This window comes from Populus alba, chromosome 5 (assembly GCF_005239225.2).
Source record: "Populus alba chromosome 5, ASM523922v2, whole genome shotgun sequence".
Lineage (NCBI taxonomy): Eukaryota > Viridiplantae > Streptophyta > Magnoliopsida > Malpighiales > Salicaceae > Populus > Populus alba.
In genome coordinates this window covers 3810364-3837297 of record NC_133288.1, presented here as the reverse complement: position 1 = coordinate 3837297, position 26934 = coordinate 3810364, and the positions used below count along the sequence as shown (strand labels likewise).

The following is a 26934-nucleotide window of genomic DNA, read 5'->3' as shown; positions in this document are numbered from 1 at the left end:
TATAGATTTGGAATCTTTTTCAAGTTAAATTTTATTTTGAATGGGTTTAGAAATTGATTTAGTCAAATCAAATCATTATGTTGGTCTGGAGAAATCAAGTGAGATCTATCCGAGCCAGCTTTAATGATTTAATTTGTTAAAAATAAAATGATGTAATTGAAATGGACTCAATTTCATACGACAAACCTACAATCTAAACCCTAATCTGAATTAAACACCAACCCGAGTATAATAACTACATTTTAACAACAGGGAAGCAAGCCCTAGCATGATTCATCATGGCCTTGCTCTCTTTGATTGCTCTGGTTAATGGCCTATAAGCCTATTATTCGATTGGTGTTATTTATTTTCCGTACTTTCCAAGGACTCGAGCAACATCGATCGATGCAACATCTGTGCAAGCCAGCAGTGAGGATTCCATTAGAGAACAACAACAGATCCAGGGTGGTCAGGATATGAGCTGATGCTGGAGGGCTTGCATCTGATCAGTGGTACACAAAATTCCCTCATTGAATTTTTTTATTTTTTAAAAAAGAAAAGACACTAAATGATATATATATATATATATATATATATATATATATATATATGAGATATCATGCTGTACGTAGTAATGTTTTATACACACATCACCCCATGTCACTCCCGCCATGGCTCATCCTTCAATGATCATTCAAGAAGGAAAAGAAAATGCAAAAAGGGCACCATTTGCTTTTTCAGAAGAAACAAAATCACTCTATAAACAATCCAAGTACGGCAATTGTTTTTGTCAAACAAGAAGCTTCTTACATCACTTTAGAAGACAACCTCCTAACATCAATTTCAACTTGAATACAAATTTCTTCGAATACATGATACACATACCCATCAATCCCTTTTGGAAAGGCCCTACATTCCCACTATGCAAAGGGAGAAGAAAAGAGAGTTCTCGCCACTAATATTCTGGTCATTTTCCACTAACCCCGCCACCTCAATATTTAGAATAGGGTCACATTTATAGAGCTTCAGAAATTTCTTGCCTTGACTTGACCATTGCTGTGTAACATCAAGTGCCCGTGATTTAATATCTTCCTTGGCACGGAAATGACTCGTTTGACGGGAAAGGAAAAGAGAAGAACAGTTTCCCTGACTTGATTATTTTCTGTTTCTCGGTAAGGTCGACTAGTAGTGGAGGTTGAAACCTGAATCCAGTGTCGATGTAGAAATGGGAAACCAGACGCCCGCTGGAATGATCGATGTGTACGCAAAGCTTGCTCGTTCTTGGTTAGGTTTAATTACGAGGGGGGGTTTGATTCGGGCTTGACCAGTGTCGGAGCATTAGGTGGGCGTGCTCGGAAGATTGCTGATGCAAGTGATACAGGCATGATGCAGAGTGCCTTGGACTGAAGGAGCTGCATGGCAGCTCCAACATCTTCTTCCATCAACTTAGCTACTTCTTGTTCAGTGCCATCGTTTGACCAATTTTCCCAAGCTTGCTGGTCACCCCCTCCTTCAATGCCTTCTCCCTTAATCACATCAAAACCATAACTTAATAAATACACGATAAAATAAAATAAAATAAAAAAACTTAGGAAAATTAAGAAGCTGTGTCAACATTTTTTCAAACTCTACTACCTGAACTGATGATGGTGGTACATCAGCTACAAGCTGAGCCACGGCGCCCGCCGCACCGAGTCTACTCATACTCAAAACCTGATTGAATGTACAAATGAAACCAAAGTATTATAATGGAGGTTACCAGGATCACAGTTCATGTCCCTTTCTAGTTTCTATATTCTATATTCAATAATGACTTGATTTCCGGGGTGCAGTTACCGACGCGGGACAGATCCACTTCAGGCTTGACATCTTAACTAATCCGTTTAAAGGTCTCCAATTATGTGTAGGATAGTCAAAATGTTAGGGCCCTACCATGATGAAGATCTCCTGATGAGAAGAACATTTATAGACTTGTTGGAACCAGATTGCCTTTTAGATAGCAAGCTGATCGGGTCTGTTGATGCTTTAACAATACATATCAGAGAGATAAATTTGAATAATATATATCAATCTCCTCTAGATCATAAATCAGTTTGAATAGCAATTAATGGCAGCTTCAAATTTCAATACCTTGACTTGGAGTCTAAGAAACTTCACATAATCCACAATTTCATCCAGCATGGCTGCCCTATCTGTCTGCATTGGAATTTGGAATATGTTAGCGTATAAAAAAATTTGGACTGCAAAAGGATTTTCCGAGGTAAAATCAATATTATGGTTTGAGAGAAATCAACTCCTTGATGTTGTCTATATAACAACCCAAACTATTAATTTTATGAGATAAGAATCAGAGGATTTGACAATCTATACATGCAGAACCAGCATTAGGGATTTCTCCCTTCTACACACATACTCTCTAATCCTTTAAACACCCCCACTAGATCGAACTAGCTTCGATAAAGATTAAGAGAGAAAAGTAGGAAGAGAAGTATGGTGGAAGACAACTCTCTTTCATATCATATTACTTTTATGCAAGAACGTGGTCTTGGACTAATATTACAATATTTTCATAACGTATATTTAAATTAGACTATGGAGAATTCTAGATATTGAATAATCTCGTCATTAATATTCTACATACATGTACCTAGACTAAGTAGATTTTCAGAAACCTTATGGAGAGGAACAAGAAGAATTTCAGTTGACTGTAAAGTAAATGCACCGAGTATACGCAAACCTTGTTGCAAGTGGGAACCAATTCCTGCAACGCCTTCACCCTCTCCGTGATTCTTACTCTTCGCAGCTGCATCCAGAAGACAAGTGATCAAAGGCTGGTTAAAGATCCAATACCAAAGTAGAAACAGATATAGAGAAATGTTGAAAAGGAATTTTAAGCATAATGAATTCCTTATTATGCAGGTTCAACATGGAGAGATTTTCTCAAAAATTGCTTGGATATTCATATACAGATTCCACAACAGAAATATCGAAGAAAAAGAAATCAAGTTTACCCTCTCAGCAATACTGTGCGGATCGGTAGCTTGACCCCGTCTTGCTCTCACCCTTGGCCGAATGCCAGGTGGTTGTGGTACAGCTGAAACTGCTCCTGATGTTGGCTGGCTATTAAACTGTGCAAGATATTTAAAAAAGAAGATGGTAAATACTGTTAAGATACAACGCATTGATGAGGTAAATGTTAGGATACAATGCAATGATGAGGAGTTTTTTAGAAGGAAAAGTTTATCCATATAGTAATCATAAAAGGAGAAGGTTGGCGAAAGCACTATCAATCTGTCAACATGGACAGCCTTTGCAAGTGACATAAACAAGCACTAATTCACAATGTGATGTGTCTTTCTGGAGTTTGATCAGTTTTAATACATGTCTCATTGCTTGAACATTCAAGGCCTCTCAAACTAATTCTTTTCAAGATCTTGGGAATTTCAGGTGGAATCAGAACAGATAAGAACAAGCCAAGTGCACGGTCATCTGATAGAGTTCAACCTAGGAATTATTGCCAACGAGAAATTGTAACCCCACAAGCAAAAAACTAAGAAAAGTTTTAAGATTTACTGGTGATGACGGATTCTACACGTTGTGGAAGAGTCAGAACATCAAATTGAATCATTTTAATTAGCCGCCCATTCATGGTTGCGCAACACTTATCAAGGCTTGTTCTTGCACAAATTATTAAATACATTCAACCAAGGCTGACAACATTGTCAAAGGTTATAACTTCAAAGTCAAATAAGAAATTCAATTAATTTTTATTTTTACACCCAGGAAATCATGCCAAAAACCTGCAAATTTGAGAAAAATAAACATCTGACAAGTGACCAGATCAATTCCTAAGACGCAGCACTCTTCTTTTTATTGGTAGGACTCAACTAGAAAAGAGAGAACACGCTCACATGTTATTCAAGGAGCATTTCAATTATACATGCGCATGCTGACACTCATGCTTCCACTGAAGCTTGACAAAGACTACCACTACAAATGCTGGAAGAAACAACTAGGTACGGTTGTGCCAATGACCATTCAGTGCAGTGACACTTTCTCCTAAAAGGCATCACATTTTAAACACTACAGAAAACACACACACACCCTAATGATATTGTCGAACAAAATTAAATGAAGCCCCCCTCAGTATTGAATATTCTTCAATCTTCAGGAACCATGAATTTAACCAACAAACACACACCATCAACCCAATTAGAAAGGGCATATATCAGTCCCAAATTAAAAAAAAAAAAAAAAAAGGAGAACAAGAAGGTAGTTCATTACGAGATTTGTCCAGATATTACATAGTGGAATAACAAAAGATGTTCAGATGAAGGTGACCATATAGCAAGGATATCTTAGTCCAAACAATCTTTTTTTTTTTTACCTGGTGAGTCTGAGGTGGTCCAAGTGGTGGTGGTGTAGACCGGATTGATGAATGAATCTGCAATTGTCCAAACGTTGGGAACAAGCTAGTCATGTGTACAGAATCTCTCCCCTGCTACCACAATTACCAAGTTATAATAAATCAACCATTTGGACCAAATTTACCATAAGCAAATACCTCTCAAATTAAGTCTCCATTTTTCTCTTTTCAAACTTTAATGGGTTGGTAATATATCTAAACTTTAGCTCATGAGAAAAATATAGCAAGCCATATCAGTGTTTTTCCAAGCTAGCTTAGCAGTAAATCAAGATGGTTCTTCAATTGGAAAACAAAATAACATGTTAGTATTATCATTTTCTGCACTCGAAGGAATCCAAAGCTGACACCCCCTATGTATACTACAATCTTTACCATAGCAAACTCCAAAAAATTGACAGCACAAATGCAAAAATACAGAACCTAAAACCAACTCAAAAGTACTAACAAACAAACAGACAAATCCACTTAGAAAACCACCAAGCTAGACACAGAAAAAAACAAACTAGATTACAAGTCAACATAAACAACAGTTTATAAACAAAAAAACAGAATAAAAGCAACTAGAGAAGGAAAGAAAGGATAGAACTTACCAAGAATCCAGCAGAAGTGATAGAAAAAGGAGAAGCATTATTGATATTATTGCTGTTGTTGGTATCTAAAGAACTACTGCCATCATCTTGTTGTTGCCTTAAAAACCCATGATGCTCTAAGTTTAACCCTAAAGGCATCATTCCCATATTATTATTAGCACCACTCCTCATTAATCCAACATTAGCAGCACTAGACCCTAACTGCAACCCCATCATGGGCAGGCTGGTGGACCCCACAGCCTCACCACCATAACCAGGTGGCTGCCCTGCCAAGATCTGCTCAAAGAAATCATCTCCTAACCCTTCAGGTGGGGGATTTCCTGCCATGCATGCAAATATATGACACAAAATACTACTGCTATAAGAAGACTTTGTTTAGCTTGGTATAAGCAGCAGCAGTAATAAAACTCAGCAAGAAGACTTGTTGTTCTTTGTTTTTTGTTTCTTCGAGGAAGAGAGAAAATAATATGTATAGAGAGACAACGAAAGGGAATATATGGGGGATGTTAATGGGAAATCCAAGAAAAAGAGAGTGTTGTGTTGGTGAATAGGGTGGCAGATCCGGAGCCCAATAGCCCGGAAAGTGAGTTGTGGATTCCAAAGATGGGATTAATGGGCATGGCTGTTAGTACTTCTACTATATTTTGATATATATTTTGTTCAGTAAAAGAGATGGAGAGAAGCTAAGAAGAATATGCAGTGTTTTCTTTTCCTTTTTTCTTGTTGGTTTTCGTTTGCTTATGGGGTCTGACTTGTGGTTAGTGCTGTGTGTGGCCTGCCTTTAAAAGGTTGAGACTTCGAGGGAATGAGAAAGTTTGATTATTTTATGTCTGCCTTCTGCACTGTCCACCCTAGCTAATGCTGGTCACTGCCTGGCCCTACCCGTTCCGAATCACACCATCAATAAACCCACAATAATTTTCCTAATGATTCATCAGTTTCTATGCTTATTAAGTTGGTCTTTGTCTCTTTAACACCTTTCATGATTTTTGCAGGTCTCTCTCTCTTGGAGGGAGGAAGTGATTTGTATTGCTACAAAAGGTTTCTTTATATTATTTTGATGGCTGCGCCTGCGGTTACAAGGATCCATAGAACTACAAGAAAATTTTGTATATGATATAATGAATATCATAAAGAAATATGCAGTAATATGAACCGTGGGAGAACAAAAGAAAAATGAAGCATGGCATCCACATGTAAATGACATCAAAGTTATACATACTATAAAGGAAAGTGATCGACAAATGACTGGCAACTAATGACTAGATGATCATATTGTAATGTCTTCTTGTATGTGATGTTAGTATTGACTCGTTTGAATTTTCCAACTATATATATATATATATATATATTAAAATTGCTTGGAAGAGCTTGTCCGGTGTCTACTACCCTCTAAAAGTTGGATCCTTTTAGAAGGTGTTATGGAGTTGGCGTTATGTCAGCCTTCCCCAGCGACTGTGGTTTATGTGTTAATCTAAAATTTAAATCTACTAACTCTAAGTTCATGATATAGGTTTAAAAAATCAAAAGTTGCTTGATTGTTTACAGTAATTCTGAATAATAAAGTGACGGGGCTACCTCATGTAATAATCCTACCCTCTCTAAGTGTTGGTTGCGTTATTCTATCCTTCTTCAATCCATCCACCCACACAAGCTGTGACAATAATGGTGGTAATGTGACAAATTAATTTGATATCTTCATTTCTTTAATGATAGCACTATGATGATGAATGATGATAATAGAAACTTTCTGTCTCACCAACTTTTTCCATCAGACTTTACTGATTCTTTTGTACTTCGAACTTGAAATATATATATATATATATATATATATATATATATATATATATATATATATATATATCCTCAGTTAAGTAAATAAAAACCTAAATATATATATGGTGTGTGTTAATAGACTTGTCATTCCTAATGGACATCATCTGTAATCCAGTAGAAAATTGAGTCTTTCGGTCATCAAGGTAGTTGGGTTTTAAACATGTCTTGATGTGTTTTTAACATGTCTTGATGTGTTTAGGTTTTTATTTACTTAACTGAGGAATGTTTTACATTTTCTCATTTCTGGTAGGCTTATCATTGGAATGTCAGCTATCACATAAAACAATATCCTGTGGGCACGAAACCATTGTTAAAGGATCACCAAGAAAGAACAACAACGCATATTGTGGCCTGTTTTAATTTGAATAGGCTCCAGCTTTGATTGCCAAGCCCTCACGAAATCAATGACAATGAAGGGAAAGGAAAAGGAAAGGCTCTGGTTGTTGCCAATTTTGATGTGAATAAATTTGAGACCGAATTCTAATTCTGGAATTATATCAGAAAAAGAAAACTATCCATATTTAGTTAAGAGGGACAAAATTAAATATAAAATAAATCAGTTTCTAAAACAATTTTGAAATATATATATATATATAATTCAAAATAGAAAATACAAAAACTCATGTCTCATCTATTTATATTATTTCCATCTCCATCTCTCTTGTGCTACTCTTAAATCTGGAAAATAGTCTGCAGGTCCATAGCACAGCTAATACCTACATTTCATTTTCATCTTTCAAGTGATTATGCAGCCCCGCCGATGATTTCACAAATTTTACTACTGCCAAATTATGACTTCTCAGGGATCTACATTGCAGATGAATATGAATAATTTGATCTAAACACCAAGGTACAATAACTGAAAATTGAGAAAAAGTAGCAACTACATATTTCTACAAACTCATACACTCTCCTTTGAGCTTGAGACTTCAATGTCATGTTTCTTCTCTTCACTTATTGTTGTAGGTTGCTCTCCAGGGGTATCTGATGTGGAATCTGGTTCCTTTTTAAGCTCAGACTCAAATTCTTTTGCTGCCTGCAAATTTACATGAGTACAAGTCCTTGAACGAGGCAGGAATAGAAATGTAAATAAATCTTGCCAGGAATTGTGAAAAGCGAGACCAATTCTCACTTCTCAGGGTATAGAAATACAGGTTTAGAAACAAGCTTTAAAAAAGACAACAACAAAGAGCAATTATCTTTAGGTCAAGGTAGTAGAAAGACCCAATTTATTGTTATTTTTTCTTCACCCCCTTACATCAAGGTTGCTTTCCCATCTTTTAAATATTTTTATCTCTACCAGAAATTCACCGGAGGGTCCTTAGAGATCCTTATAAAATTGATCACTCGTTACAGTTCATTAACTTGTGTAGACATTAAAATGAGTCCATTTTGCTATTTATTTTTATCATTTAATTTGACATCAATTTTCCCGAAACTTATTTTACAAGTCCACTGCTTGATTGACGATTTCTTGAACTTTCTTTCAGAATATCCTCCTATATCTTGCCATAAAATTACATCATCCATCTGTGCACTATTTATTGATTTGATATCAAGTGGGATTCTGCATACCCCCAAGTAACATGACCAGCCAATTCCAACAATAACAACCACCCTCCAAAAATTTCATTACTTTTCTATGATGCATGTAGCCTTTACACTCTGAGGGGAAAAAAGATGCATTTGAGACTTGCAAACATCTGTAGAAAACCAAAGAATCATCTAAAGACGAGCACAAGCAGGAAGTTTTAGTCCTCAAGATAGAATTAAAGCAAACACACATACAAGAGCATGAAACAGCTTTCTGAAAATAGAAAACCACAAGTTAACAGGGGCTCGGGTTCTTTGGTTTGAAAGAGTCATATGCCACTAACATAGAAAAAGCACATGAGCAAGAATCATCGCGGCATGATGCCATCCAAAATCAGTGTGTTTAGAGCACATGCTGTGTCAAATGTCCTTAATGTCAATGCTCAGAGACAAACGACACTGATATTGTCTATGAAATGCCGTAAAAGCATAGAACACTGCCATGCATATTTACAAGGAACTCTCCGGTGAAAGAGAATTTTGATGGAAGGAACACTAAGTTGATGCATGTTTTTTCTAGCAATAATTTTCTGTAAGCTTTGGGAAAAGAATAAACTTCGAACTTCCCAAAAAACATTTCAGACAAACCTTTTTTCTTGTAACCGGAAAGTTCCTTTCACAATATAGGCCTACCCTCAACCCCCAAAGAGTTACCACTGATATAATTTACAAGTCTAGGAAAAAGAGAAACAGAAAAATACTTGCAAACAGCAAGCATGAAGGTCGGCATGGACCTAACCCACAAGTCACTTCTTCAATCAAGTCCTAGTTAAGGGCAAAAATGTACCTTGAAAGGATATAAAACAGGTCACGCGACATTTAAAATGATCAGATCTACTCCTGTTTTAAAACTTGAGTAAACTAAAAGTGGCTTGAATCTGAAATTATCAGCATTTGGTTGGGTCCCAAAATAAGTTTCTTTATCTTCATCAATGCCAGTCTTTAATTTGTACCACATCAACTCAAAGCTGTACCTCACAAGTCACTTCTTCAATCAAGTGCTAGTTAAGGGCAAAAATGTTCCTATAAAGGATATAAAACAGGTTACGTGACGTTTAAAATGATCAGACCTACTCCTGTTTTAAAACTTGAGTAAACTAAAAGTGGCTTGAATCTGAAATTATCAGCATTTGGTAGGGTCCCAAAATAAGTTCCTTTTATCTTCATCAATGCCAGTCTTTAATTTGTACCACATCAACTCAAAGCTGTAACTTCTATTCTTTTTATTTTTCTGAACCAAGCTGTAAATTCTCTGTGCCCATCTTTCACTGACACCTGAGTGTTCTGTTAAAAGGAGAGACTATAGGGATGCATGCACATCAGCGTGTGCACACACATTGGAGAGTCTGTGTAGGCATAACAAGACAATTTAAGACCGCATATGGTGTGGCAATTGGGAATCCATTTACCCCAATTACAGTTCTCGGAACTGTTTGGTTCTGCAAAGCAACTGATGGGGCATGCCCCAGATCAGTGTTTTGCTCCATTTTGAATAAAGCTACAAATCAATGCTTTTTTTATTATTGGTGTTGTTGAGGAAAGATAACACCATTACAATTGCAAATCCTCTGTGAAAGATCCTAAAGTACCATCAACAAAACATCCTGCCAAACATCATTCTCACCTAACTTTATCTCCATGGGTGCTTTTCTGCAGACAACCTTTTTCTTCATCAAAATTGTAAAAACCAGACCAGCTCAAGAACCATTCTTTGCACAGGACTGGATTCAAAGTTCAGACGCCTAGAAAAAGTAAAAAGTTTTGCCAAGTCTAGGTCGAGCTCCACCAAATGGGGATAGGACAGAACTGTTTTGTATAAAGATATTATAAGCAGAAAACTGAATTTAAGGTTTCGTTTCTATTATGTTCTGTTTACAATCAAAAAGCAATTACAGAGAAGGTCAACAGTAATGACAAATTAGGCTTTATAGCTTTTACCTGCCAACTTGGTTAACATGTTAACATTACATGGTCTGTGTCTCAATAATTAAGCCTTGACCCTTATTTTAGTTACTAAGTTCAAATTGCAACCTAAGGATAGTGAATGCAAGCATCCTGAGGATATAAATTCAGTGGAAGATGAAACTAGTAAACAACTGATAAAGAACAAAAACAGGTGGTGTAAAAGTGAGGAAGGGTAGTGCGGGCTTCGGACTTGAGTAATATGACTACCAATAAACCAAACTTCTAACTAATCCTAAAAGTTAACGGCAAGATGAAACTACAACAAGCATTGTCTCCAAAAAGGAGAGGATTGCGTAATAGAAAATAGATAGTCAACTAACATGTCCACTTATCCAAGCAAGTACAATATGATTATAGAAATGCACATCAACCAGAAAGCAACAACTGCCATACAAATAGCCCCCGGTAGGACAAGCCTAGAACCAATATTGAAGCTCAATTGATCAGACCGTTCTGATGAGAAGATGTATGAACAAAGTTTAGAACTTCACAGACTAAACTCAATCTTATGCATCTATTTTGGGATATCAAGAGTCCATTTAACTGAAACCAAACCATCATAGCAGACAAATGTTGCAAGAATGCTCTTTGAACCACTTTTGTCCCAGTTTTTTCTTAATACCCAAAAAAAACCAACCATAACTGAAACAAGTAACAATCTTTCATCTTCCTTTCTGTTCTTTCCCTCATATTTAACTCTGGATCTAAGATGAAATTCCCAAACTTAATTAATACTTGGTTAAGTTAAACTAAATTTCCCATCATTTTCACTACCCAGATACCTAAACAGCATAACAAACAACAAAGTTCAAAACTTTCTATCACTTGAAAACCAAAGAGTACCAGAAGGAACTACTAACCTGTTGGAAGCTTTTGACAGTCTTTCCAATACTCCTTCCCACTTCAGGCAATTGCTTGGGCCCAAAAAGCAAAGTAGCCACTCCAGCAATAACAACCAGTTCAGGGACTCCTAGACCAAACAAAGCATTGCAAGTTAGACCCTTTTTAGCCCTCTGACATCTACTTCTTGTTCTGCCAGGAACCAGAGAATTATAGGACTTGCTGGATTTGTTGAAGAAAGCAGTGGAGTTAAAGAAGGTGGATTGAGAAGAAGAGAAGGGAAGAGAAGGTGGGGGTTTTGGAAAAGACATAGTTATTGATGAGATCTCCATGATCAAGGTTTTTTTTTTTTTTTTTCCTTTCTGGGCTTCTGGGTTTTGAGGAGAGTTTTGGCTGCTGGGTTTGTAGAGAAGGGGTTCACATCATAGATGGCGTGGGGATGGAGGTTTTTGGACTTTTTGACCTCATGTTTTTTGTTTTGTGGAATGTCGTGTTGTAGATTTTCTGCTTAAGTATCATTTAGATTATTCTAAGCTGGGTTGAAGAGAAAAAAAAACTCAGCGTAACTCGACGGGTTACCAGATCTAATTACAAACCTGTTGATTTTTTTTTTATTATTAAAATAATATTATTTTAATTTTTTTAAAAAAAATAAATTCAACCCAGCCAAAACCTAGAAATTGGATCGGACCGGTTTTAAACCTATATATGATTTTCATAACTACATATATGAGAAGAAACAGTACGCACTAGGATATCATTACAATGGCATAGAGCATGTATCATGTATGGCGAACTCTCCAACGTCAAGAGATCGGGAATATCTCTAATAAGCACCAGATGAGGCTGCCGCCGCCGCCGCTAAACAAGAGTACCCATACTCTTTTGGCTAAGCTGGTCCCATACCAAGCCATACCCATATTTCTGCCACCATGTATTTTACTCCAAAGTAAATAAAATAAAAATTAAAAAAGGTATTTTAGAATACCTCTTTTTATGAGTAATAATAATAATAATAACAACAACAGCAGCAACAACAAATGGCAACACCACCACCTCCTCCAAGCACCACCGAACTAGCCTTCGAACCTTTGCCCTTCTGCATTGTGCATCAGACACAAGCCAGTAAGCTACAAGGCAGGCTGGTATCCTTGTCTCTTTTAAATATTTTAAACTAATATACAGAGGCTTTAACGTACCATTGATTCGTTCCTTCTACCGCCTTGTTTCTATTTAATAAGTACTTGATTTTGCAAATAAGGTGGAAAAGGCACAAAATCATCATTTTCAGTTGATTGCTCAAAAACCATGTCATGAACCCATGGAAGTCACTGGTCGGATTGCAAGATGTGGGAGGCGAAAAAAAAAAAACCGGTGTTTAACATTAAATTACTTTAGAATTTATGGTTTTTGTTCTTCTTTAACTGAACCAATGATCTTTTAGATCACCGGATTAAACTCAAACAATGAGGAAGATCGGTGCCAGACATTTTTTTTTTTTTAGTTGTTAAATATGCTTAACAAGTTAATCTAATAAATCTATTTAAAATCCGACTTGAATCAAATTTACATATTGATTTGGTTAAATCTAAAAAGATTTTATAGGTAAATCCATTACCTGATTAATCCGTCAAATCAAGTGGTATCAAAATCCAAGAATTAAAAAAAAATGAATTGATAATCCGACAAAATGACTCCTGGTCTGATGTCCAAATCCTCTTACAAATCAGACCCAGAAGGACAGGAACATGTCTACAACTATATTTTTAGCATGCATCAAGGTTAACAACAATGGAAGTATCTCGAAAGAACTACTCTGTAATGGGCCCTAAGGTCACTTCGACCTGTTCATTTACAGGAAAATAATTTTTTCAAAATGTCAATATGAAAATACAAAAAAAGACCTGGATGTCCATTTACAAATATTTACTTTCAAGTTTATCTTAGTTGTTTCGATATTTTTTTTAAATGCAAAAAAAAAATTATTTATCCTCAGTTAATCTGATAATGATTGATAAACTTTAATAACAGACATTACTTCCCTAAAAGCCATTTAAATGATTTTTTGGTGGAAATAATAAAATTGTCATTATATTGGTTAAGTGAACAGTAACTTTGAATTTGTATGAAAATTGCTTTTCCAAGACATACTAGCTTTGTTTAATAGTTGTTAAATGCGTCCGTACATGAAAAATGACAAATGTTTATTAATCCAAATTCATCTCATTTAATCTTTAGTAACATGTTAAGATCTGAAATAGTAGAAAAACCAAAACCCCACAATATCTTTATGTATCACTCACTTATTTAATTATATATTTCCTTTTGTATGTGTATGGAGATTATAAGTTTAAATACTCTCTAGAGCTAAATTAAAAAAATTTAGAATAATTACAAAAACCTTTCTATAATTTGATTTGAATTTTACTTTCTCTTTATATTTTCATAAATTATACTTTTCATCTTATAGTTTATATATACAATAATAGTTTACATCCTCAATAAATATATTTTATTTTATTTTTTTTGTTTGATTCATAATGTAAAGTGTAATTTATAAAAATATAAAGAGAAAGTAAAATTTAGATTAAACTACAGAAGAATTTTTTTAATCATCTCAATTTTTTTTATTACTAGACTAAAGTAGTTTTTATTTTTTTTTATAGCAATTACATGTGTTTTATGTATTGTGATACAAAATATCTTTCAAAAATATTTTTTTACTTGAAAATACATTAAATTATTTTTTTAAAAAAATTTATTTATATTTTATAACACACCAAAACCATCAAGAAAAACTAAAACAAAAATATTTTAATTTTTTTTCGAGTGAAATGTATTTTTAAAACATATCTAAAAACAAAAACTACTCTATTATTTTTATCATGATTTATACCAATCTTTTATCTTCTAACTATTAACATTAATTCCTTGATTGTTTAATCATTCTCTTTCTTAGTACTCGCAAATAAAATCAAGTTCTTCTATAAATATTTTTATTTCCTGTTTTACGAGATTTCTAATTCAACCATTCTAGAGCCTAATAATCTCTCACCTTGTGTAGCAACTCATCTAATTTCGGGTCTTGACCCGGGAAGACCTCGGCCCAAAACTAAACCCATTTATTAATAGCATTTGTTACCGTTGAAATTTGAATTTCAAAACTCCCCGTACCATCGCTACCGTCTCAGTCTCCATCCATCTCTCTCAAAAAGAAAAACTCTAATTTTACTGTGGCTATAGATTTCTGGATCCTTTCTTTCTTTATCAGAATAGATTAAGAGATGAAGCAGTCTCAGTCTCAAGAGATCTCAATGGCGTCAAAATCATCTGTGAGGAAGCCACTGAAAGACTTGTCAAATAACAATGGAAGATTCTTGAAATCTGTGAACCCCAAGAAAAAATGCAAGGAGATTGGTGAAAAAAATAATGTTATTAGGGTCCAAGAACTACAACAACAACAAGAAGAAGATGATGATGACGGCTATCTCGATGGCCTCTTGCTCGTCCAGTCTGATCTCTCGTCTCTCACTAGCCAGGTACGTACTTACTTCTCCATATAAGACCAAATCTTGCATTTTTATTTTGGTTTTTTTATTGTGTCTGGTACTGAGAAAAAATTGAAAGTTCTTGATCTGTGTAGATTTATTTTTTTCCTACCCTTGTTTTGACACTGTATAAGCCCTCATAAATTGGACTTCTGTGCCTGATCTATTTTTGTTTTTGGGGATCTGGGGATCTTTAAAAATCAAAACTTCGAATTTATATATGTAATTCAATTAAAGGAATGGACAGTTTGATCCTATGCTATGTTAGTGCCAAGAGAAATGGAAACCTGAAAGGACAAAAGGTTGCTTTTCGATTCTGAAACCAAGAAGAATCAAGAAGCTTACCCTAAAGAGAGAGAGAGAGAGAGAGAGTTCGAAACCATGATAGTTGAAGCAGGTTTTATAGAAAAAAAGAGGAGGATGAACTTGCTCAATGATAAACTTGGAAAGCGGAGGATGATTGGAGCATGATTTTTTTTTAATCCAGCTTGTCTTAGCCAGCTACAAGCGATCTTTACATGTCAACGAAAAGGACTATTTTATGGTTATGATTAGTCAAATGGTTGCTTCTTCGCTTCAATTCTCAGCTGCTGTTATTGAGCTGCAAGTGGTCCATATGTTAATGTATCAATATATGCTGCAATGCTCGTGGAATTAAACAGGATTGTTTAGTGGCACCTCGTTGTTTTATGTTCTTTAGTGATTGACTGGCAATAGCTAGTGACATGAGGTCATCCTCTGAGATGGGGTTCTTGTTATCATTTTGTTTCATAGTTTTGAGATTTACTTTGAGTATGTATTTCGTTGTTGGGTATTGTTTTGAAATATATATTATTCTCTTTTGTAAACATGTTTAATTTCTTGTTTAAGTTGTAGATGTCTCATGCATTTTTAATCTATCAAATTACAGATAGATGAACTTGTTGCCCAAGCATTTAAATTGAAGGCCACAAGCAAAGAGGGAAGTGAAGAAATTGAATCTTTTATGCATGTTTTATCCAATATGCTGTCTTCTTTAAAGGTTATTCCTCTACCAGTTTCTTTCACGTTTTTACATCCCTTTGCGTCCACAAGTAATATAGGCTCATTTCTTGTTCAATTATTGCAGCCATGGGTCCCCAGATTTCAGAAGGTTCTTTCCAGTCATTTTGTGGAGCCTGAAAAAAAGTCACAACATAAAATTGTTTCTGAGATAATTGAAGATGGAAGCTTTGATGTTGATAGCCCAGATAAAATGAGAACGGATTCGTTGATCTCTCCTTCTCCTCTAGTATCCTGGCGAGCTGGCTGCAATGTTGATAGAGGCAGGCAACTATTTCTGCTAACACCCCTTCCTATATCAAAAACATTATCAGCGAGACATCAGGACTTGCCTAAATCAGTATTTGAAAGGATTGCTTTGAATCCTGCTGTTGAGCTACCATCATTTTCTACTGTTTCTGGAGATGGAAATGAGGATTTACTTGAAGAAATGGCAACAAAGCCAACCCCAAGGAAGCCTGCTGATTCTGTTGCAACTGAAGGAAAACTTTACTGTGTTTCCTCTCCGGTGTTCTCAAAACAAAACCGCTCTGTTGTTATAACCCCATGCTTGAAGATGTCCCCTCCAAAATCTTGTGTGTTGCTCGAACCCATCTCTCATTCCTCTCATAAAGGCGATAATAGGTTTCGGAAGTCCACTCCGTTCCCGCATGGAATTCATTCACATATTTATGAATCCTCTGGCAGTGAAGGTTCTGAGGATCTGGCTATGAAGTACCCAGAGCTCCTAGGGATACAACGAGCTTATAAATCTAGAATGGGAATTAAAGATTTAGAGGCATCTCCAAACTGGTCCTTTTCACCTCCTAAAACTTGTGTTGTTTTGAAGCCACCAGTTCAGAAATCATTGGACATCAAAGCTGCTGATCACTGCTTGAAAGTCCATGCTCCTGTTTCGAATCAGCAAACAAATCCGACTCCCTCGAAAGAATACGGTGTTAAAGGAGGTTGTCATCAAATCAAGAAACCCTGCAATGAAGGTATTCATTCATTTCCATAGTGTTCTTTGTTAACTCTGATAGTATGTTGAACATTATCATAATCAAAAGTTCCTCTTTTTCAGCAGAAGCCATATTAAGCAGCTCAAAAGTAACAATAGAAAGTACTCCTTTATGGAAGGAGCCTGAAAGCACAATAAGGACAGGGAAGCGTCCTGGTGAGAATACCCTGAAAAAGGAACTTTGGACAAAGTTTGAGGCAGCATCCACATATGGGTTCCGTCTGAATGCCTCTGCATTCCAAGGGACCGCAAAAAAAGGATTTCTTGACATGCTTGAAGAAGCTTCATTTTGACAAGGGAAGTCCAACGGCTCATGGTTTGAGATAACAAATATTCTAAAAATGTGAGAAAGTTTTGGCTCGCGAATCTCGCTGTATGGTATAGGTGTTTAGAACTGTCAATAACGTTTGTAAGTGTGCCCCACCATAGTCAAATATTCCCAAAAGCATGGACTTGAAGCATTTCTTCAAGCATATCTTTGCAGTATGAATGCAGTTAATTGAACCACCAGGGTATTATAGAATGCTGGATTTGAGGTCCAGTTAATGCATTCTTCATCTATACTCTCGCTTCTCTCTTCATCTGCAGAGTTTGGCATGTTTCATAATTATTTGTCTTTACACGAGAAGATTAGCTACATCCTCGGGTAATATCCCCTGTGCCTAAAACCCAACGAGGAATGAATATTTGAGTTTTCTACGCTTGCATAAAAATGGAAGCTTAGTATTTTGTCTTCTTGGTGCAAATGGAGGATAGATTTTGGAAAGTTACAATGCAATCTTAAGTTTCAAAGAAAATGCAGCAAGGCAGAAAAATAATAAAAAAAAATCCTCAAAAGGGTTCCTCTTTTCTTCTCAGAGTAAAAAGGGAGGAAAAAAGGTATTTTAGAATACCTCTTTTTGAATATCAATCTTTCTTCTCTTCTTCTCTCTCTACCAGCCTTCGAACTCGTGACCTGGTTGGTTGCGGTAGAACACATACCATCAGGACACAAGTGAGGCCAGTGATAACGTTTCGCTTTTTAAATATGTTTAATGAAATCAGCGAAAAGGTAGTTTGAAGAGGTGCCAGGAAGCTGTTGCGACAGTCTTCTTGTATTTAAAAGTGCTGGTTTGAGAAAAGAAAAGAAAGAGTTCCAGTTCGTACTTGTACCGAGTCATCAAGTTAACTCTAGAACATACTGATAGGTAAAAAATTATAAAAAGTAAAAATAATATTATTTTTTGAATGAAAACTTTTTCCTAAATTTATTTAAGTCTTATTTGGATTTATCCGTGTTATTTAAATCTAGCCGAATCAATAATTAAAATAATTTAAAATAAAATTTAACCTGAGTTAAATTATAGATTAAATATGACTATATCAACTGAGTAGAACTTACAAAAATATTGAGTGGTTGGATTGAAATTGTTGAGATGAATTGCTGCCTCAATTCAATCTAGACCAAACTCATGTCTGACTTTCCTTACCCTTCTTTCAAGTTACCTAAAATGTTCTGTATTGATTTTCATTTCCTTTGTCTCTGCAAAAACTAATAACTAGTATTCTTTATTTATTTGGACAAAACATGTGATATGAGAAAAAAAAAAAAGAATTTATGAAAACTTGCCTTGTCAAGTGAAAGAATGATCGTATATCAAAATAAAGTTTGAGGGGGTAAAAGTGGACAGGCCGAAACAGGATTGGTTTAGGGTTAACATCCTCGTTTACTTCACAAGAAAGCTTGGATTTGAGCCATGGTATCGTAGCTCTTGGTTAGCAGCAACTCTATGCCCTGTGATCTCATTCATGAGGTAAAATCTATTCACAGAAATGCAAAAATGTCTAGGAAAACAACAGCATTGTAAGAGTTCAATTGATAAGCTGTTCCATAGAGCTACATTTTGCATTGCCAATTGCGGTAAAAAATACTTGTTTGATTCAACATGTAGTTAAAGAATAGGATCTTTACATACAGCTAAACCAAAAATCAAACTGGAATGGAATCTTCTTCCCTAAATCTTCTTGACACTCGGGGTTATTTTGCTTGTTACGACTGCTCCCCATTGGACTGAGGTCCACAAGGACTTGCACCCCCACGAATCCGTTTCTGCAAACGCTCCAAGCTAGCCACTCGCTGCAAAGAAGCTGTTCGCCCCAACTTGTTCCCTGACACTCCTGCCGCTGTTCCGGAATTTGGCTGCACATTTTCAACTGAAGATACATCGGCCAACACAAAGTTGACTCCGGGCCTGGAGTCATGAGTTGATATAGGATTGTTAGGAGCCTGATAGATGTGATGCTTTGGATCATCCTTGACAGGGACAGCAGCATCTGCTGATGTGTCAGAGTGGCATCCATCAAACGATGGCATACTCATTGTGGATATATCAGGCATGGTATGGAACATATGGTTCAACCCAGTAAATCTTTTGACCGTCTCTTCAGCCATCCTCACCTGGATATGCATGCAATCACCAAATGAAAAGGATTAACTGAGTGCCAGTTTTCTGCCTCCAGTTGTACACCAAAATCTCTCCCCTTTAAAACTGCATGCATGCCAGTGCATGTGTTTGGAGGGAGACTGGTGTCACTATGATCACTAGATGTAATTCTCAGCTAGGAAAGGAAAGTGAAAGCCTTGCAATGACCGTGTGTATTTGAACTTCCAAGGACAAGACAATTAAAGTTACCTTTGCTCTCAGCGTTTCAATGTCGGCTTTTAAAATTCTGTTGTCAACAGCAGACTCATTGTACTTCTGACTTGTGTCGGCCAGCTGCTTCAGCAGAGAAGAGTTTTCAACCCTCAATTGAGCAACCTGTAAAAAAACATGTTTAGGATTTATGCAGAAGAAGAAAAACAAATGGAGAAGACAATCAAGCAGGCAGTAAAAATAACCAGACCTGGGTCTCAAGCTCAGTCAAATGGGCCTGCTTTCTTCTTCTTGATCGTCTAGCTGACTCTCTATTCGAAAGCATTCTGAAAAAACACGGCATGATTCAATGGAAGGAAATAGAATCAATAGCAGAAAAAATTGAAGAAAAAAAATCTATTCCTTGGTAATCAAAGCCTGCAGATCTATGAGCTATCCCACGTTTGACCAGCCAAGCAGACAGAGGACCCGCATATTTTTTCTCTCTCCCCCGTTTGATTCACCGGTGTCTTCAAATTAGAAGGAAAAAAAAAGTGTCCAGTGCCATCATCAAATATGCTACCAGCTATTTTGAGCATAAATTGAAACAACAAACCATTGTGGTGCTATATTTTAAGCAATATGTTCTTGCACAAGTATCCTGTTTCAGATGGCTACCTCTATGATGTATCTAATCTTAAATGCATGAGAAAAGGTTCAAAAACTTACTGTAAACTGATGTTTTATGAGCTGTCATCTGATATTTTAGTGGAATATGTTTGGGCCACATAAACTGACTGAATACTCTTGATCTCTCTCTCTGGCGTGGAAATCATACATGCAGGACCAGATTATAGTAACAAAACAAAACAATTGCTATCCACTAAAAATCACATCTGGAACCTGAGGTCTTGCAGTGAAAGTGTTTATTACACATCAGATGGAATAGACATGAATTTCTCAATTTTTGAAGAAAAAGAATTAATATTTCAAAAATATATAATATTAACAATCAGAACAACACAGAAATAATTACCTCCTTGCACGTTTTGCATCAGCAGGGTGCATATTCTCAGTTATTTCAGTTTCTGCTTCATTTTCACCATCTTCCGACAGTTCTCTGGATGACCCACTTGTTGTTGGCTTACCAGTAACTACAAGTTTCTTTTGCATGGAAGGCAAGGAGGGAGTTCCAAGTGGCTCATTAGCATCTTTATCTTGGGACCTAGATAAATCATGCCCAGCTCCTGCATAGGTAATTAGAAAGAGAAATGACTAAAAGACCAATGGTATGAGTGTTTTTATGGAGGTATGCAAAACCCCATACCAACTCAATGGAGAGATTGTGCTGCAGGTGAAAGAGAAGAGAACGGATTCAGGATTTGGCAACATATGTTGATCATAGCATCAGAACGCCAACACATCAACCATGGCTAGATTTTTCGAGTTGCCATGTTTTTATCCAGGATAAATGCAAAAGTATTCAAAAAACCTTAACAATTTTCCTACTTGGTGCTGCTAAATTTTTTGTCAAATGAGTAACAACACAAATCTTTCATCAAAGAAGCCTAAGTTTGGGATAGGGGGAAATTATGTTCCATATTCCTTCACTTTCCCATCTGCCAGGTTTCTGTAATGTGTAAGTTCATCATATCACACTGATTTTGGATGCCTGCGGCCAAATTCCCTTGCAAACTTATAAGCTGTTAGCCGGTCACTATTACTTCCAAGAAGCAATGACTTGACACAGGCTTTTAGCGAAGTGAATTGTTATGCTACAGTGCAAATAAGGATGACTTTTAATCTTTCTCATCTAGTTTGATCAGATAAATGAATGATGGGACCCTAGATCATTGAACAAAAGCCCCTATCAATGTAAATACTAGATTGCAGGAACCCTTCCTTATATCTAGATTCTTTGAAAATTCTTTCTAAGGTTATGTAAGAGTTTCTTTTCTTTGATGCACAGGAATTCTAATTCCCTTGTCAATTTGGGGTTCTCTACTAGACTTCTGTGATTGATTTATATGCTTCATGAATCTAATAGTCCAGATAATTATGTTGGTATTCTGAATTTGTTTATCCAATCTAATGAGGTGTTTATCTGTATCAAAAGGATTCAGCCCTTGAAGCTTTTTAATCACTATATCTAAGCAATCATTTCTTCCTTGTTAAAATGAAAACGGCCATGCCCTAAAAAGATAGGATATGTACTTCTGAACAACATGCATATAAATGGCAAACAAACTAGGTTGAACCTTTAGAAGGAGCATGGGATCCCAAATGTGAAGTACTTGAAGCCTGTGATCCACTTTCAGCTGTAGCAGGAGATTTTAGAGGTTTTACAAAATATGCCTATTGACAAGAGCAAAACATATTCAATTAACCAAGATAGGCCTTTTAAAATATGTATGGTAATGAAATACATAAACAAGAAAATAAAGAATGCATAATGGAAAAGATGGCTTTGCATTTGCTTTGTCCAAACATAGGGCTACTTTACAGGTTAACATACTCAAACTAGCATTCAATCCCTGTTATTAAAATACCATATAGGTTCTACTGCTTCACAAATCTTCAGTTTCACCATTCCAAATTAGCTTTCAATAGTTTGTGCGAATTGGGACCTCCAGCATTCCGAAAAAAAGGGACCTCCATAATCCCTTTACAATCAAGCAATCAACAATATAGGCTACTATTCTGACAATTCATCATTCATTAGAAAGGTTTGTAGACTTCCTATCTTCCTTTGCTTAAGTATCAAATAGATCTTACTACCTAGCTTCAACGTTTAACTTCAGTTCTAATGTTTCAGACTCATGGAAACCTGATGTTCAAGCAAATTCCAAAAGTGCTACCCTTCTTGTTCTCAGTGAATTCCTTACCTCAATTTTAGTTAAGCATCGGGCAGAATTTCCCTTGTACAGCTGATGCCCACTTTGGCCCTGGCCTTGGCCCTTCTTTCATCTCTAAGCACAAATTCCTATTTTAGTTAAGCACAAACCTTATCGCCACTTCCATATGGGATTTCCACATTCCACTTGACAAGGCGACGGATTGAAAGCAAATAAAAGCTATTGAGAGCTTGGAACACCACCACCCAATAAAAAAGAACTGGTTAAACTCTATTTGGCTACTACACAAAATTCCAGCAAAGTAGGAAAAAAAATATTAAACCTAACTACCAACCATTAGGCCCATGAAATCAAATTCTCCACTGAATCTCAAACCAAGACAACTGTCAACTCCTCCTCAGGAAAAAGAACTTCAGAACTACTAAAATTTCCATTTCCCATGCACTAAGAGCAAAAACACCCACATATATACCTCCTTTTAGTTTTCAATTTTCCGGAAATAAGGAAAAAGAAATCTATCCGCTAGTTAAATAATTAAACTAAATTTTCCATTACCCAGAAGCCAAAAATACATAGTAAGAACTTAAAAACAAGATCGCACGCGCGCGCACAAAGAAAAAAAAATCTAAACTTTCCTTTCTTTCCCAATTTTTTCATACCAATCAAACACAAAGAAGGAAAAAAAGGAACAACACAAGATCCAATCCTTTTCTTTTCCTTAACTTATTATCGGCAAATGAAAAAACCCGACATGAAAAATCACGCAAAAAACACACACATGCATAAATAAACACTTACATTTCAATTGAAAACAACAAAAACATTAAAAAGAAATGGGTAAAAAAAAAAGAAAGAGAAACTTTACCCGAGACAAAGCAACAGCAGCACAAGCCATGTTGAGTTTACTCTTCAAAAACGCATGATAATCCTCAGATTCCACAGGAATATCCGCCGGAGCACCAAGCGACGATGAAGCAGCAGTGGCACAGGCCCCATTACTCAAGGGCATGGCATTCTCTTTATAATTATTATCACAACTCTCACTTGTAGCGTTGTTATTACTATATCCATAATCATTGATATGAACAACGTCAGTTTTATCAGCTGAAGAATTGGGAGTGTTGTCATCATAGGTTGCAGCAGAGGCTTCTTGAAGAAATCTTTGAAAAGCCCATTCAGATTCAGACCGGTTCATTTTGGACAATTGGTGTTTGTGGCCTGTGCTAGACACCAGGATTGGTCTGTGTGACATTATCCACTACTGAAAATACCCTATCCATGTTCAACTTTTGATGTTTTTAATGTTGTCTTGTGCGGGTGGAGATGGCGTGGGTCTGAGGTGTCAACGGATAAAGTAGAGATCTTATTTTGGTTTCCTTCTCCTCTGTTGTTGGCTCCATTTTATAATCACGGTTTCACACCATTACTTGTAAGGTTCCAACAAGTGGGAGAAAATATCCACTACTTGCATTGTGTAAGAATTCAATGAATGTGTATGTATGGTCCCTACTACTAGTAGAAGAATTTTGATGTATGATCAACATTTGTGCATATCCATTTTGGCAACTCTGATGGGGGAGATTTTGATTTTTTTGCGTTTTATTCAATTGATCCAGTGATATTTCTCTCCTAGTTGGTTTTTGTTTTTGCTAAAAATTGATTCTTTGTGATGTGGGAGTTTTGTATCAAGAATGATTGCTGAGATTTCTTAAAATATCACTTAATTTGGATTTTGTCAAGAACACTTATTGTAGATATTATAACTACATAGTTTAAGCATTGCATTAAATATTTAGAAAACTTTGTATGATATTAAAACATGTAAAATTATACATTTTTAAGATGTTGGCTCGTTTGATAATGATTGATCTTTTATATTATTATTTTCAACTAAAATCTAAAAAACAAATATGTTGACAGAAAAAGAAGAAGGATATATGACCCTCAAAAGAGAAAAAAAAAAAAGCATAAAAAATATCACGTTTGTTAAATAAATAATAAAATATTCTTGCGAAAATATAGTTGATCTTTCAACAATTTGAACCTAAAAATGCTTCTTCTTCTTCTTTTGACAATGCCTTTTAAATATCTATGGATTCTTTAAAGAACATGAAATGGACATAGGAAAGTTCCACCTTAGAAAAATGGAAAACAAGAAAGATCGGAAGAAGAAAAGATCTTCATGAAAAATCTTCCAAACCCTATTTTTTTCCCAAACTCTTGCAAACTATTATTTGGCATTCCTACAAGAGATATCTCACAAAATGATAACAGGCACAATCCTTTGACAGCATCATAAAACTTTTCATATAACATTTTTCTGTTGAAAAAAAATAATACAGAAGAACATATAATTACTTATCATTAGCTAGGAGTAATGGAGTAAACAAAAAAATAAGGTCTTACCTCCTCCTTTGACACATTAGAATCTCCCAATTATTAGGTCTATGTTGAGGGTGGATAGGATCATGGAAAGAGACGACTTTTTCCCAGATATTGGTGGCTGTCATTGGATGGCTCTCTCTGGTGGGATGCAGTGATTCATTTCTGGATAAATAATAAAAATGGCCCACAAATTATGGTGGTCCATAGTATCCCTTGAGCTCACCCTGTTTTCCTTCAAGGCAACATCAACACGAAATCATCATAACTTGGATTAATTCTTATAGGATTTTACATTCATGTTTAATTTGGATTTTTCTTCAATTTACACAAGTGATTCTCCATTATCTCAAAAGAAAAAAAGCATCATAACTTGTGGCTAGGTATTTAATTCTTATGGGATACTGGAAATTCAAATTTGTTTACAATCAACCATACGCAAGAGGAGATTAAAGTTCTTCTTGCCTCTCACATTAACAGATTTAAAGGAGTCTCTCAAGAGAAGGTATTAGATCCAAGAAAATGGCATGCACCCCGTTCTGTGAAGGGTGCACTTTATCCCAGAAAAATGACAACTCAGGCTGCCGGCATACTGTAAACATCTCTGCACCTTTCTGATCTTTCATCCCGCACCAATATTCATCAGTCACTCCATCGCAGCATGGCTCTAATGGATTCTCGTAGTTTGAGTTTTCTACAGTAAGAGGTAAAAAAGGATCAGTTAGATCATAACTTGTCTATATGCCTGCAATTTACCCGTCTCGTTAAATTTTTTAGAATTATTATTAAATAAAAAAAGAATTTTTTTTTCATCAAAATAATCTCTTGAAATATCAAAATAGTATGTTCATATTTTTTATATAATAAAAAAATAAAAAAAATTATAAATGTGATAAAATCATATTCAAAATTTATTTAAAAATGTTAACAAAAAAAATGACAAACACATGAAAAAAAAATGTTGCATGCCCCAATGCTTAAACCCAGAACCTCTATCCTCATTCCAACATGCTAACAGACTGAGCTACAATGCACACTTGTTATCATTTAATTTTTCTAAGTAGTATTGTAGCGGAAACAAGCCTAAAATCTTTAGTCAATTAGTAAGAAGTGAAATGTAAAAGACAAACACAATCAATCATATAAGAGAATATATAAAATTTAAGACAAACTCAATAAATCTCCACATTGACTTAAAATGAGTCAACTTATAAAAATTGAACTCTCTCTTTGCCACCAACAAGCATATTTTAAGTACTGCACAAATCAATCAAGTCGAAGCAATGTTTAACTTGACTACAGAGATAAGCTTTTACCTATAATGTCATTATCTTGTCATATATCAAACCAATATTTGTAGTACTTCTAAGATAATGAAATATCTACTTCACAGTCTATTAATGAGTTTTACCAGGATTTCTCATAAATATAATAACCACATTAACAACAAGTGAAATGTCTAGATGGGTATAGACCTTAACATACATAATGCTTCCAATTGCACTAACATATAAAACACCTAACATGTGCTATTTCTTTTCCTTAGTTTCTAGAGACGAAGTTAAAAATAACATAAAAGGGGCTACAAATGGAGTAGTTAGTGGCTAGTAATGCTTGCTAAATGCTTAAGTATGTTATCAAGATACTTCCTTTATGACAAGTATAACTTGTCAATACTTTGATCGCTACGTAACTTCATATCCAAAATCTTTTTGGTTGCATCTAAATTTTTTTTCTCAAACTTACCACTCGATTGATCATTTAAACTATTGATCCTAGACATATTCTTAGAGGCAATCAACATGTCATCAACATACAATAACAAGTACATAAATAAATCATCTAAGAGCTTTTTGAAATACACACATCTATTATGGTCACTTTTAAGTATAAAAGTATTAAAAATTTTATATCATTGTCCCAATGACTACTTCAGGCTATACAATAACTTCTTCAATAAGCACACATGGTTTTACTTACCTTGAACAATGAAACCCTCTAGTTGATGTATATAAATCTTATCCTCCAGCTCACCATGTACAAAACTTGTTTTTATATCCAACTATCCAATTTTTAAGTCAAACAAAGCAACTATAACAAATAATACCCTGACTGAATTTTACCCTGCATTATTTACCATAAACACAATGCTCATAGAAATTCAATTTACTTGTTTTATAACCATGCAACAAATCTTGTTTGCTTAACTTTATCATTTCTTTCTCAGTCATATATGTTATAATTGAGTAGAAGTATTATCTGAAGTA

General features: G+C 35.4%; 4 protein-coding genes across 6 annotated transcripts; 1 reads left to right on the top strand and 3 right to left on the bottom strand.

Annotated features, from left to right (window-relative positions):
• Positions 1 to 739: 739 nt before the first annotated feature.
• On the bottom strand, positions 740 to 5798 carry LOC118051506 (transcription factor UNE12). Of its 2 annotated transcripts, none has more exons than XM_035062177.2 (7): positions 4996 to 5798; positions 4367 to 4480; positions 2991 to 3107; positions 2717 to 2782; positions 2110 to 2175; positions 1615 to 1692; positions 740 to 1505 (listed from the first exon to the last, which is right to left on the bottom strand). In XM_035062177.2, exons 1-7 carry the CDS (start codon positions 5320 to 5322, stop codon positions 1275 to 1277), a joined length of 999 nt encoding a protein of 332 aa, XP_034918068.1. In that variant the 5' UTR covers positions 5323 to 5798; the 3' UTR covers positions 740 to 1274. The 2 variants fall into 2 exon arrangements, with proteins under 2 accessions (XP_034918068.1, XP_034918069.1); XM_035062178.2 differs by having other exon boundaries at positions 4367 to 4477; positions 4996 to 5792.
• A 1639-nt stretch (positions 5799 to 7437) lies between these two features.
• Positions 7438 to 11716, bottom strand: LOC118051507 (sec-independent protein translocase protein TATA, chloroplastic). The gene is made up of 2 exons (XM_035062179.2): positions 11250 to 11716; positions 7438 to 7867 (listed from the first exon to the last, which is right to left on the bottom strand). The coding sequence occupies exons 1-2, from the start codon at positions 11559 to 11561 to the stop codon at positions 7733 to 7735; spliced, it is 447 nt and encodes a 148-aa protein (XP_034918070.1). The 5' UTR covers positions 11562 to 11716; the 3' UTR covers positions 7438 to 7732.
• A 2686-nt stretch (positions 11717 to 14402) lies between these two features.
• LOC118051508 (uncharacterized) lies at positions 14403 to 17366 on the top strand. 2 transcript variants are annotated; one of them, XM_035062181.2, is made up of 4 exons: positions 14403 to 14768; positions 15688 to 15798; positions 15886 to 16798; positions 16885 to 17366. In XM_035062181.2, the coding sequence occupies exons 1-4, from the start codon at positions 14514 to 14516 to the stop codon at positions 17109 to 17111; spliced, it is 1506 nt and encodes a 501-aa protein (XP_034918072.1). In that variant the 5' UTR covers positions 14403 to 14513; the 3' UTR covers positions 17112 to 17366. The 2 variants fall into 2 exon arrangements, with proteins under 2 accessions (XP_034918072.1, XP_034918071.1); XM_035062180.2 differs by having other exon boundaries at positions 16882 to 17366.
• A 1277-nt stretch (positions 17367 to 18643) lies between these two features.
• Positions 18644 to 23743, bottom strand: LOC118051509 (light-inducible protein CPRF2). Its single transcript, XM_035062182.2, has 6 exons — positions 23151 to 23743; positions 21689 to 21785; positions 20467 to 20677; positions 19702 to 19777; positions 19491 to 19616; positions 18644 to 19255 (listed from the first exon to the last, which is right to left on the bottom strand). Exons 1-6 carry the CDS (start codon positions 23535 to 23537, stop codon positions 18848 to 18850), a joined length of 1305 nt encoding a protein of 434 aa, XP_034918073.1. The 5' UTR covers positions 23538 to 23743; the 3' UTR covers positions 18644 to 18847.
• Positions 23744 to 26934: the final 3191 nt, after the last annotated feature.

Coding starts and splice junctions, on each gene's coding strand:
- LOC118051506 (XM_035062177.2), bottom strand. CDS start 5,322: ATGGCAGGAAATCCCCCACCTGAAGGGTTAGGAGATGATTTCTTTGAG. Junction 3,108..4,366: donor GACCACCTCAGACTCACCAG/GTAAAAAAAAAA, acceptor TATCTTGCACAG/TTTAATAGCCAGCCAACATC. Junction 2,783..2,990: donor CGCACAGTATTGCTGAGAGG/GTAAACTTGATT, acceptor TTCTGGATGCAG/CTGCGAAGAGTAAGAATCAC.
- LOC118051507 (XM_035062179.2), bottom strand. CDS start 11,561: ATGGAGATCTCATCAATAACTATGTCTTTTCCAAAACCCCCACCTTCT. Junction 7,868..11,249: donor CTGTCAAAAGCTTCCAACAG/GTTAGTAGTTCC, acceptor GTAAATTTGCAG/GCAGCAAAAGAATTTGAGTC.
- LOC118051508 (XM_035062180.2), top strand. CDS start 14,514: ATGAAGCAGTCTCAGTCTCAAGAGATCTCAATGGCGTCAAAATCATCT. Junction 14,769..15,687: donor TCTCGTCTCTCACTAGCCAG/GTACGTACTTAC, acceptor ATCAAATTACAG/ATAGATGAACTTGTTGCCCA. Junction 15,799..15,885: donor ATATGCTGTCTTCTTTAAAG/GTTATTCCTCTA, acceptor CAATTATTGCAG/CCATGGGTCCCCAGATTTCA.
- LOC118051509 (XM_035062182.2), bottom strand. CDS start 23,537: ATGTCACACAGACCAATCCTGGTGTCTAGCACAGGCCACAAACACCAA. Junction 19,617..19,701: donor TGACTGAGCTTGAGACCCAG/GTCTGGTTATTT, acceptor GTTTTTTTACAG/GTTGCTCAATTGAGGGTTGA. Junction 19,256..19,490: donor TTGAAACGCTGAGAGCAAAG/GTAACTTTAATT, acceptor ATGCATATCCAG/GTGAGGATGGCTGAAGAGAC.